The following is a 12,698-nucleotide window of genomic DNA, read 5'->3' as shown; positions in this document are numbered from 1 at the left end:
GGTATTCTGGAAGGTTTGGTTCAGAAGATTGTAAAATGGCCAGTTCATGTGTGTCTGTCTGATCCTGGTCTTACAAACTCAAGGCACCTGGGGAAGTGCAGAGTTTCCTCTTTTAGCAAAAAAACCAGGAGAATACTTGTTTTTCTTTGGTTAATTAATGACCTGCTAACAAAATTGTGAGAATGTATAGCTTTGAAAGTTGACATTTCTGAGTGTGATTTTGATAGTGATTCCTTAATTATTGACAAAAACAGGAGAATGCCCATTTTTATTATGGGAAATCTCTTAAAACCCTTGAAGGAATCTGGAGCCTACTATTTTTGCCTTTGATGATGGCTGGAAGTGACTTGCATGGAGCTAAAGTGAAAAAGGGAGGTTCTTAACCTTGACTGTGTCCTTGTGAGGTTGATGCTGAACCATCTAATAGAGATGACATATAACTTGTCAAGAAAATATCATTGCCATACTGGAATGGTGAGAGAGAGCACCCACACGCATTGGGAAAACCTGATTTTGTAGTAAAAATAATCAATACACTAATGAGATATTAATACATTGTATCAATATAGCATAAAGATAACAAAACAACTGGTAATTCATTCTTGAACTCGATTGTGATTCAATGATCTGGAATGCACTGCCTGAAAGGGTGGTGGAAGCAGATTCAATAATAACTTTCAAAAGGGAATTGGATAAATACTTGAAAGGAAAAAAATTATAGGGTTATGTGGAAAGAGCAGGGTAGTGGGATTAATTGGATAGCTCTTTCAAGGAGCCAGCACAGACGTGATGGGCCGAATGACCTCTTTCTGCACTGTGCCATACTATGATACTATGATTGTTCAGTCAGAATCTTCAGCTTTTTCAGTATATTATGATAGCACAAAAATGCTGCTATGTTCATTTAGGTTGAATAATTTAGTTTTTCTCTTAGAATATTATTAGGTAATACCACTGAGCTTAAAACTTCAGTTTTAACATTTCCCGAGAATAACTGCGGCCAGCACTTCAGCTCCAATAAGATTTAATAGATCACAATGATTGTGTGCAACCAACTGAGTGCAAACTGTTAAGCAGCAATTAAATGCTGGCATTCATAAGAGTGATTGTGTGCAGTGGGTCAGCCTGGCAGATTAAAGCTGTTAATTGTCTTTTCATATTAAACAGTCAAAAAGAATGGAAACCTTCTGTTTAGTATTAGTTTTATCTATTTGGATTCGGAAGTAAAACTGTGCCGATTATTAACTCTCTATACAAACATAGTGTGCAGTGGTTTAGGTTGATAATGAACAAAAATGTTATGTATCTTTAGGCATATGTACTAATGAAACTCAGGTTAAACAGGTCTGACTTTACACAAGTACATTTTGCCAATTCTGTTATTTTTCATAACTGATCCTATTGATCATAAAAAATTCAGTGAAAGCATAATGACCTTTAACAATCCTTTTCAGACAAAATGAGCTTTTTTTGAAAATTACGTTGTACTGCTATATGTGAAATCATATCACTAGATTTGTAGCTATGGGGTTGTAATACTGGACGACTCCAGGTCACCTCAATCATAAAGTCCATTTTTCTTCATATGTTCAAGGAAAAGCTTATTTGAAAAGATGTATTCCTATTAAATATATTACTTGACTTGAGTCCTTAACTCTGAAGATCCTTTACTAATCTGTCAATTTGTCTGATACAGTTCAAACTTTTGCGAAACCAAATATCATTATCATGAGCGACTTCCACATATAGCAGACACATTGAAATATAAAAACCTAGTTTATTATAAATTTGCTACATTTCTTGGAGTTGAAAATGTGATTTAAAGTAAAAAAAATAAACCACAACTAGGTCAGTTAGAAATGGCAGCAATCTCATGATTTGTTCTCTCATTTCTGTATTAGTTACGTTTTTTTGCTTTCATATTTCTTTATTGTTTGGCATAGCTTCACCTTTTCTACATACAAAGAAAGTATACCAGGATAATTTTAAAGTAAAATTCTGTGTATATTTCAATATATTAGTAGCTGCCGAACTGAGCTTCAGTAACTGACAGTTTGATTAACTAGAAAACAAGTCCAAGTTTAGATACAGGAAATACTCAGCTTAATTTAGGCTCGGTGTATTTTTGACACTGATTTAAATACTGTATTCTAAAATGAGTTTGTTATTCCCCTCTTCAAGTTATGACTCTGGCTTGAAGCTGACTGGATTTTTTGTCAGCCTTGGCTCAGTGGTAACATTATCACCTCCAAGTCAGAAGGTTGTAGGTCAAGCCCTACTCCAGAGACTTGAGCACATAACCTATGCTGATACTCTAGTGCAGTACAGAGGGAATGCTGCACTGTCGGAGGTGCTGCCTTACAGATGAAATGTTAAATCAAGGCACGGTCTGCCTCTGAGGTGAACGTAAAAGATCCCATGGCACTATTCGAAGAGGAGCAGGGGATTTCTTCTGATGCTCTGACCAATATTTTATCCCTTAATCACCATAACTAAAATAGATTATCTGGTCATTATCACATTGCTGTTTGTGGGACCTCGCTGTGTGCAAATTGGCTGCGACGTTTCCCTACATTACAACAGTGACTACACGTCTAAAGTTCTTCATTGGTTGGAAAGCAGTTTGGAACGTCCTGAGATCGTGAATGGCGCTATATAAATACAAGTTCTTTCTTTCTTGGAGATAGGTTTGAGATCTTCAGATTGATTGTTTCCTGTATCCAAGTCATTTTTTCATAATGTCCTATGTACGTAAAAGGACCCCGATCTGCACAAATGTATCAGGCCCATGGTTGCCTGAAAAAAGTGGCATTGAAATCACCGTGGGATGGAAATTGAGCAGGAAATTGCCCTGCTCCATTATAACTCCTGCTTTGCCTGATGGGAAGGGGGGAGTTAAAATTCCCCTTTGGCTGCCAGAAATGGTAGGAGTCCCAATCCCCACTACTAACATCCCTTACCTTGATCACAAAAAAAAGGCATTAAGTTTATAAAGTGTCCACCCTATTGGACAGCCGATCTGGACACTTTTTAAAAGCATCTTCATACTGTATTTGAGTTATGCTATACTCGGTGAATGTTTTCCGGCATTTTCTGTATCTGCATCTGCAGTATTCGACTTTTGTTTTAGTCATCTCTTTATGTTGAGACTGATTTAAGTAGCTGTTCAGTAAAGAATTATTAGCACAAAATTTAATTAGTTACCAAGAGAAAAGATGATGCAACAGTTATAATAATTATAATAGTTATAATTGTTGCTGGGGCACATGGTAGGGGGAACTTTTCTCTGCATACCTGAACTGGGAGTGCTTGATGCTGTCACTAGGTGCCTGAAATGGAAATCCCCAGCACTAATATCTTTAATCTTGATGAACACAAAATACTTTTTTTTTAAAAAGCTGTCTTTCTGCATGATAAAGAAACTTTAAAATAGAGAATAAAAACATGTCTCTAGTTTTATTGCCAAATCTTTTCTAATTGTTCTTTTTTTTTTGCAGGCTGATCAACTTATGTTTGCTTTGCATTTTGTACGTGGCATTCACCCAGACCTCTTCCAGGAAAATGTAAGAAGCAAAAACTGATCTTGTTTATTGCAGCTGTTTAATTAGATATCATTCTTATTGTTCAAGCAATTGTGGCAGTGACCATCACATTTTTTGGTATCACAGAAATTTCAGCACAGAATAATGACATTTAGCCCATCGTGTCTCTGCTGTAATCCATTTCCCTGTTCTTCCATCAAACCCTGTAATATATTTCTATTAAGTTGTTTTGATCTGGCTGCAATAACCACTTGTGTTAATGCATTTCATATTTTAATAACCTGTTGTGTGAAAAAGGACATCAAATTTTTTCCTGTATGCTTCCAGTACTAATAAATTTATACCCTTCTGTTACTCAGTCACTATCTAGTGAAAATAGATGGTGACTGAGCAACACCACTGACCCTCTTCAACTCTTTCTAAATTTTGAACACTTTAATTAGATGGCCCCTTAACCTTCTCTGCTCCACTGTTTACAGCTTTAGTTTTTCAAGATGTGATGTGGAGATGCCGGTGATGGACTGGGGTTGACAATTGTAAACAATTTTACAACACCAAGTTATAGTCCAGCAATTTTATTTTAAATTCACAAGCTTTCGGAGGCTACCTCCTTCCTCAGGTGAACGATGTGGAAATCAAGACAGCCAAGAGGGACGCCTATTGGCCACCCGAACCGGCATGGTTGTGCAGAATTCGACTTCATGGTGTCTGTTTTGGACCTGGAAATCTTGCAAAAAGCATAGCAATTTGTTCCTCCAGATTTTTTGTGTACATTAAATAAGAGTTGCCTCAAAACAGACTGCTATGGGACATCAGTCACCACACCTTTCCATTCCAGGAAACTTTCTTTTACCATTATCCTTTGCTTTCTGCCTTCCAACCATCTCATTATCCATGTTTACAGCTTACCCTCAATTCCATATGCCTATGATGGTAAATTATCCTCAATAATTTGAGGATTATCGGTATTATAATCTAGCAAACAGCAGCCAACAAGATTGCTTACTTCTTTTTCTGCCACAGCTGATAACCAACCTTATTGCTATCCATGCACACCAGAACATTTTTTCAATATTTCAAGATGGTTTCTTCTTTTCTGGAAATCTGTATCAACAGTTTCAGTTTCAGCAGGAGTTTGTATTCCACATTTATAAGTATTTGTTTTATTTGCTGTAATTGAGTGTAACATATGGTGAAAGGTCCTGGAAATCATTCTGTAACAAACAATAATATTGCCAAAGTGCCCTAGACAAATGAATGTTTCTAACTCTGCCAAGCTAGAGAAAATTTGGGAAAAATTGTGATTCAGCACCTTTAAACAAAAATAGTCATATATTTAAACGCTACTTTTTTTTAAGGAATGGGATGCATTTACTGGTTTGATTGTCGGAGACATGCTTCGGAAAACAGTAAGTTTTAATTATACCGTTGCTGCCTTTGTACTTATTTTTGCATTGAGTGAGGTAGATTTTTTTCTGTGTGAGGCTTTCAGGAGGCTTGTCAGTGGAGAGCGGCGGACAATCACCCAATACTAGGTGAGATCGTGAGTTGTGAGGAGGATGCAAAGAGGCTTCAAGGCAATTTAGACAAGTTGAGTGTGTGGGCAAATACATGGCAGATGCAGTATAATGTGGATAAATGTGAAGCTATCCACTTTGGAAGGAAAAACAGAAAGGCAGAGTATTATTTAAATGGTGATAGATTGGGGAATGTTGATGCACAAAGGGACCTGGGTGTCCTTGTACGCCAGTCACTGAAAGCAAATATGCAGGTGCAGCAAGCAGTTAGGAAGGCAAATGGTATGTTGGCCTTCATTGCAAGAGTATTTGAGTACAGGAGCAAGGGTGTCTTACTGCAGTTATACAGGGCCTTGGTGAGACCACACCTGGAATATTGTGTGCAGTTTTAGTCTCCTTACCTAAGAAAGGATATACTTGCCATAGAGGGAGTGCAGCGAAGGTTCACCAGACTGATTCCTGGGATGGCAGGACTGTCGTATGAGGAGAGATTGGGTCGACTTGGCCTGTATTCACTCAAGTTTAGAAGAATGAGAGGGGCTCTCATCGAAACATGTAAAATTCTGACAGGGCTAGACAGACTGGATGCAGGGAGGATGTTTCCCCTGGCTGGGGGGTCCAGAACGAGAGGTCACAGTCTCAGGATATGGGGTAGGACATTTAGGACTGAGATGAGGAGAAATTTCTTCACTCAGAGGGTGGTGAACCTGTGGAATTCTCTACCACAGAAAGCTGTGGAGGCCAAATCACTGAATATATTTAAGATGGAGCTAGATAGATTTCTAGACACAAAAGGCATCAAGGGGTATGGAGAGAGAGCAGGAATATGGTATTGAGATCGAGGATCAACCATGATCATATTGAATGGCGGAGCAGGCTTGAAGGGCCGAATGGCTTACTCCTGCTCCTATTTTCTATGTTTCTATGTTTCTAATAGTGCCAATGGGGGGCCCCGATCCATTTTGAGGGCCTGGCCTCATTAACATAGGGCAAGTGGGCTGTGGGTAGAAAGCCAGTGGCCAAGGTCAGCACGTTGGTTGTGGGCAGCACACTGGCTATGGGCCGCTGCAATATAAGGTGGCCAACTGATACTGGATGGAGCGTGCATGCGCAAGCTCAGTCCAGTTGAGTCCTAAAATGGCATCGTGGCCCGATTGATGCTATAGGACTCTGTGCTCTTCCCTGGTGGAAGCTGACCAGCCTGGAGAGGGAGAGAGAGCTAGTTTCCCCCTCCCCCTGGATGCAGCAGATTGTGGGCCCAGGCTGCTTCCGGAGGCTGCTTTAAAACCGGCACAATTTTGAAACCTTTATCGAGGAGCCTCTTTAAAATCTTTTTTTTTTAAATTGCTCTCCCCACCCTGATTTTATACCTTCCGGACCAGGATCACGGAGGGGAAGGGAGAGAATTATCTTTTTTTAAAAAAAAGTTTTTAAAGAGGCTCCCTGAAAAATTACACCGATACCTTTGAGGGTGAGGAAGTGGGCACTCTAAGTGTAGGGAATCCCTCAGCACTGATCCCTCCACATCAGTGGCCTTGTTTTGGCTGTTCATAGCTTCTACCCCCAAAACAGGCCACAGGAAACTCTCATTGTAAATCCGGGACCCGGTGTATCCAGGTCTCAGTGGAGTTTGTTGTCATTCCAGTGCGTTCCTGCCAGAGTTACTGCAGGAGTCCACCGGAATGGCCATGCAATTTTTAGTGCCAGTGTCTTTCATGCATTAAATTTCAAAGAAAATAACATTGTTATCTATAACAAAATCAAAAACAAATGAATAAAGAACAGGTTTCTAGTAATTGTTTGTTTTGACACTTGATTGTTCCTGGTTTTAGGATAATCAAAAATCCATACGTGAATCAATTCCATCTTGGATTGACCAAGAGAGGGTTGGAGGAATGGCACTCTTAAAGGTACATTTAAAAATTATTTTCTGAAAAATCAAAAGTAACATGTGTGTGTGTGTAATATCATGCAAAGGTTGTAGTCCTGAACCTTCACACCATGCATTAAAGATATGTTGTAATCAGAAAAACTAATTATAATTGAGATCTCCATGACTTCAGATAAATTGTTGCCATGTTTCAGGGCTTTGCCTCTTTGCCTAATCATTGAGGATCAATTGTTATCTGCTAATTCCCTAAATAGTAAGAAGTCAATGTTTGATTTTTTTTTAAATGAAATATTTTGAATGTTTTCATCTAGAAAATTCTTAGATATTCCTCTGAGGTTTTTAAACATTTGATGATTTATGTGTGAAGGTTAAGAGCTGTAATGTGGCCCTGAAAAGTGTAAAGTGCTTTTGTGTGAAGTTAAAACCTCTTCCCTTTTGATGCATTTTTGTTTTCATTTTGATGGCTGGCCCATTCAGCCAAAACCTATTAAACACCACTTTGTGATTCAGAATGAAAAGGTTAGATTGACCTTGGAATGTTATAAGAGGTCAATTAATTATTATTCTAAGGCATTCAAAGTCAGCTGGATCTTGGTACAGCAAATTTATTTATATTTCTGACAAATAAGCAAATCCTTTTAAATGCTTCTTGATGATTCAGTAGATTTAGCCAGGGAGTAATATGCAAACCAAGAATGTTCCAAATTCAGTCCCTAGTCTGTGCTGAATTAGCTGATCTTAGCCAGGTTGGTGGTAGTGCTACAGTTGGTCTCCGTATTCCTTGGTTAGAGAAGGGAAATTTGACCATGATTCCCACTCCTTATCACTATCCAGAAACCCTTGCTAGAAATGTAAGTATGGATCGGACTAGGCTATAACGGTTCCTGTGATTGAATGGCCTGCCAACACTCACTATCATGATTCACATATAGATAAGGAAAAGAAAGATTTGCATTTTTGTAGTGCTGTATTGCTAAGATTGACAAGGGAGCTGCAGTGACATGCTTATCAAATTTAGTTACACACAAAGGTATGTTTATCTTCACATTTATATTACATCCAGTTCAGGAGAAACTGAACACATTATAATTGTGAAGCTATCCTTGTACCACTCTCCTGTTTCTCCATTTACAATGAGGAGACAATCTCAGTAGGCCTGCCACATTTTACTTTTATTCAGAGCCCTGCAAACAGTAATGTGCAGGAATGGCTTCCCATGTTTACATTGCTAAAACTGGCCTTTCCCTGCTCCACATATACTTCCCTTCAGTGTCATAATTTAACATTAACTCCACACAGTACACTTACAGTTGTACTTAATGTACATATCTTCCATTAAGATTCCATCTTAACTATCTTGAGTCTATATGGGTAGAACTGAAAAATAAGAAGGGAGAGATCACTTTGATAGGATTGTACTACAGACCCCCAAATAGACAACAGGAAATTGAGGAGCAAATATGTAAGGAGATTACAGACAGCTGCAAGAAAAATAGGGTGGTAATAGTGGGGGACTTTAACTTTCCCAACATTGACTGGGACAGCCATAGCATTAGGGGCTTGGACGGAGAGAAATTTGTTGAGTGTATTCAGGAGGAATTTCTCATCCAGTATGTGGATGGCCCGACTAGAGAGGGGGCAAAACTTGACCTCCTCTTGGGAAATAAGGAAGGGCAGGTGACAGAAGTGTTAGTGAGGGATCACTTTGGGACCAGTGATCATAATTCCATTAGTTTTAAGATAGCTATGGAGAATGATAGGTCTGGCCCAAAAGTTAAAATTCTAAATTGGGGAAAGGCCAATTTTGATGGTATTAGACAGGAACTTTCTAGATTGGGAGAGTCTGTTGGCAGGCAAAGGAACGCCTGGTAAGTGGGAGGCTTTCAAAAGTGTGTTAACCAGGGTTCAGGGTAAGCACATTCCTTATAAAGTGAAGGGCAAGGCTGGTAGAAGTCGGGAACCTTGGATGACTCGGGAGATTGAGGCCCTAGTCAAAAAGAAGAAGAAGGCATTATGACATGCATAGGCAGCTGGGATCAAGTGGATCCCTTGAAGAGTATAGAGATTGCCGGAGTAGAGTTAAGAGAGAAATCAGGAGGGCAAAAAGGGGACATGAGATTGCTTTGGCAGATAAGGCAAAGGAGAATCCAAAGAGCTTCTATAAGTACATAAAGGGCAAAAGAGTAACTAGGGAGAGAGTAGGGCTTCTTAAGGATCAACAAGGTCATCTATGTGCGGAACCACAAGAGATGGGTGAGATCCTGAATGAATATTTCACATCGGTATTTACGGTTGAGAAAGGCATGGATGTTAGGGAACTTGGGGAAATAAATAGTGATGTCTTGAGGAGTGTACATATTACAGAGAGGGAGGTGCTGGAAGACTTAACGCGCATCAAGGTAGATAAATTTCCGGGACCTGATGAAATATGTCCCAGGACATTATGGGAGGCTAGGGAGGAAATTGTGGGTCCCCTAGCAGAGATATTTGAATCATCGACAGCTACAGGTGAGGTGCCTGAAGATTGGAGGGTAGCAAATGTTATGATCTGAAATGCACTGCCTGAAAGGGTGGTGGAAACAGATTCAATAGTAACTTTCAAAAGGGAATTCTAGGGTAGCAAATGTTGTGCCTTTGTTTAAGAAGGGCGGCAGGGAAAAGCCTGGGAACTACAGACCGGTGAGCCTGTAAGTTGTTAGAGGGTATTCTGAGGGACAGGATCTACGGGCATTTGGAGAGGCAGGGACTGATTAGGAACAGTCAGCATGGTTTTGTGAGAGGAAAATCATGTCTCACGAATTTGATTGAGTTTTTTGAAGGGGTAACCAAGAAGATAGATGAGGGCTGTGCAGTAGACGTGGTCTACATGGACTTTAGCAAAGCCTTTGACAAGGTACCGCATGGTAGGTTGTTACATAAGGTTAAATCTCATGGGATCCAAGGTGAGGTAGCCAATTGGATACAAAATTGGATTGACGACAGAAGACAGAGGGTGGTTGTAGAGGGTTGTTTTTCAAATTGGAGGCCTGTGACCAGCGGTGTGCCTCAGGGATCGGTGCTGGGTCCGCTGTTATTTGTTATTTATATGAATGATTTGGATGAGAATTTAGGAGGCGTGGTTAGTAAGTTTGCAGATGACACCAAGATTGGTGGCATTGTGGACAGTGAAGAAGGTTATCTAGGATTGCAACGGGATCTTGATAAATTGGGCCAGTGGGCCGATGAATGGCAGATGGAGTTTAATTTAGATAAATGTGAGGTGATGCATTTTGGTAGATCAAATGGGGCCAGGACCTACTCCGTTAATGGTAGGGCGTTGGGGAGAGTTATAGAACAAAGAGATCTAGGAGTACAGGTTCATAGCTCCTTGAAAGTGGAGTCGCAGGTGGATAGGGTGGTGAAGAAGGCATTCAGCATGCTTGGTTTCATTGGTCAGAACATTGAATACAGGAGTTGGGATGCCTTGTTGAAGTTGTACAAGACATTAGTAAGGCCACACTTGGAATACTGTGTACAGTTCTGGTCACCCTACTATAGAAAGGATATTATTAAACTAGAAAGAGTGCAGAAAAGATTTACTAGGATGCTACCGGGACTTGATGGTTTGACTTATAGGGAGAGGTTAGATAGACTGGGACTTTTTTCCCTGGAGAGTAGGAGGTTAAGGGGTGATCTTATAGAAGTCTATAAAATAATGAGGGGCATAGATAAGGTCGATAGTCAAAATCTTTTCCCAAAGGTAGGGGAGTCTATAACGAGGGGGCATAGATTTAAGGTGAGAGGGGAGAGATACAAAAGGGTCCAGAGGGGCAATTTTTTCACTCAAAGGGTGGTGAGTGTCTGGAACGAGCTGCCGGGGGCAGTAGTAGAGGCGGGTACAATTTTGTCTTTTAAAAAGCATTTGGACAGTTACATGGGTAAGATGGGTATAAGTGGGCCAAGTGCAGGCAATTGGGACTAGCTTAGTGGTATAAACTGGGCGACATGGACATGTTGGGCCGAAGGGCCTGTTTCCATGTTGTAAACTTCTATGATTCTATGATCTTTCTACATGCAGTGCAAAGAGATTAGCGATCAAGCTTGTACTTGTGGTATAATACAATTCACTTGACTTTGTTTCTTTGCTGAGACCTCTGGTACCTCTCGCACTAACTTTATTGAGCTCGATGATTGTTCGAGCAGAGAGACTTGGGAGGTTCTCAATTGCTCTCTCCGTGTTATCCATTGGATTTTATTTCCAGTTTCTCAAGCATGCTTTCTGATGTTTTATATTGCAGAACTGCTTCAGGGAAAGTGAGTATAGGAATCGTAGGATAAGACAGGTTAATGTGTGGCTGGAGAAATGGTGCAGGAGGGAGGGCTTCAGATTCCTGGGGCATTGGAACCAGTTCCAGGGTAGGAGTGACCTGTACAAGATGGCCGGGTTGCACCTGAACAGAGCTGGGACCAATGTCTTTGCGGGGAGGTTAACTAGTGCTGTAGGGGAGGGTTTAAACTAATTTGACAGGGGAATGGACAACAGGATAAAACATTAGAGAGGAGAAACAAGGTGCACAGAGGACTGGGAGAGACAAATAGCACTAGAGTAAAGTATAGTTAAGAAATTGGAGGGATCAGACAAGGGGCAAATGCGAGGCAGTCTAAGATGAGTTTGGAGTGCAAGTACGTAAATGCATGTAGTGTAGTAAATAAGGTTGGTGAGCTGCAGGCACAATTCACCACATGGGACTATGATATAGTGGTAATAACTGAGACCAGGGTCAATGAAAGGAAGAATTGGGAACCTAATATTCCCGGCTACAAGATATTCAGGAAAGATAGGGAAGGAAAGAAAGGGGGGGAGGGTGCATGGCAGTATTGATAAAGAAACTATTACAGCACTGGAAAGGGGTGATGTAGTTGAGAGGTCAAAGACAGAATCTATTTAGTTAGAATTAAGGAACAATAGAGGAGCTATTATGCTATTGGGTGTGCACTGTAGGTCACCAAATAGTGGGAAGGAGGTAGAAGAGCAAATTTGCAGGCAAATTACAGAAAGATGCAAGATCTATAGAGTAGCAATAATGGAGGACTTCAATTATCCCAATATCGATTGGGATATTAACAGTGTAAAGGGCAAATAGGGGAAGGATTCCTGAAATGTGTACAAGAGAACTTTCTTGATCAGTGTGTTTCCAGCTCAACGAGGAAGGAAGCAGTGCTGGATCTCGTTCTGAGGGAATTAAGTGGGGCAAGTGGAGCATGTTTCAATGGAGGAGCATTTAGGGAACAGTGATCATAATATCATTAGGTTTAGAATAGATCTGGAAAAAGAACAAGGAACATTCAAGCGTAAAAAATACTTAACTGGAGGAGGGCTAATTTCAGTGAGTTAAAAAGGGATCAAGGCGGATTGGAATCAAAAATTGTTAGGCAAAACAGTAATTGAACAATGAGAGGCCTTTGAGGAGGAGATAGTTCGGGTACAGAGAAGAGACATTCCCGTGAGGGGGAAAGCAAGGCCATCCAAAGCTAGAGCTTCTTGGATGTCTGAAGATTCAGAGATTAAAATGAAAGCTTGTGATAAATGTAAGATTCACAATATAGTAGAGAACCAAGCTGAACACAAAGTACAGATGAGATCTAAAAAAGGAAATGAGGGGCAAAGAGAGAGTATCAGAATAGATTAGTGGCTAACATAAAAGGGAAAACAAAAGTCTTTTATAAACATATAAATAGTAAAAGGGTAGTCAAAGGAAGGGTGGGGCC

General features: G+C 40.2%; 1 protein-coding gene across 4 annotated transcripts in view; it reads left to right on the top strand.

The window, feature by feature from the left end:
* The window catches only part of dync2h1 (dynein cytoplasmic 2 heavy chain 1), a 656,363-nt gene that overhangs the window by 355,718 nt on the left and 287,947 nt on the right, over nucleotides 1-12,698 (top strand). For all 4 annotated transcript variants that reach the window (XM_067986146.1, XM_067986147.1, XM_067986148.1 and 1 more), the window contains exons 72-74: nucleotides 3,498-3,563; nucleotides 4,901-4,951; nucleotides 6,892-6,969. In XM_067986146.1, coding sequence (XP_067842247.1) covers nucleotides 3,498-3,563; nucleotides 4,901-4,951; nucleotides 6,892-6,969 — 195 coding nt within the window. The remainder of the gene's footprint in view (nucleotides 1-3,497; nucleotides 3,564-4,900; nucleotides 4,952-6,891; nucleotides 6,970-12,698) is intronic.

Source organism: Heptranchias perlo, chromosome 6, assembly GCF_035084215.1.
Source record: "Heptranchias perlo isolate sHepPer1 chromosome 6, sHepPer1.hap1, whole genome shotgun sequence".
NCBI lineage: Eukaryota > Metazoa > Chordata > Chondrichthyes > Hexanchiformes > Hexanchidae > Heptranchias > Heptranchias perlo.
Note: the sequence above shows the minus strand (reverse complement) of the source record. Positions and strands in the feature narration are given on the sequence as shown.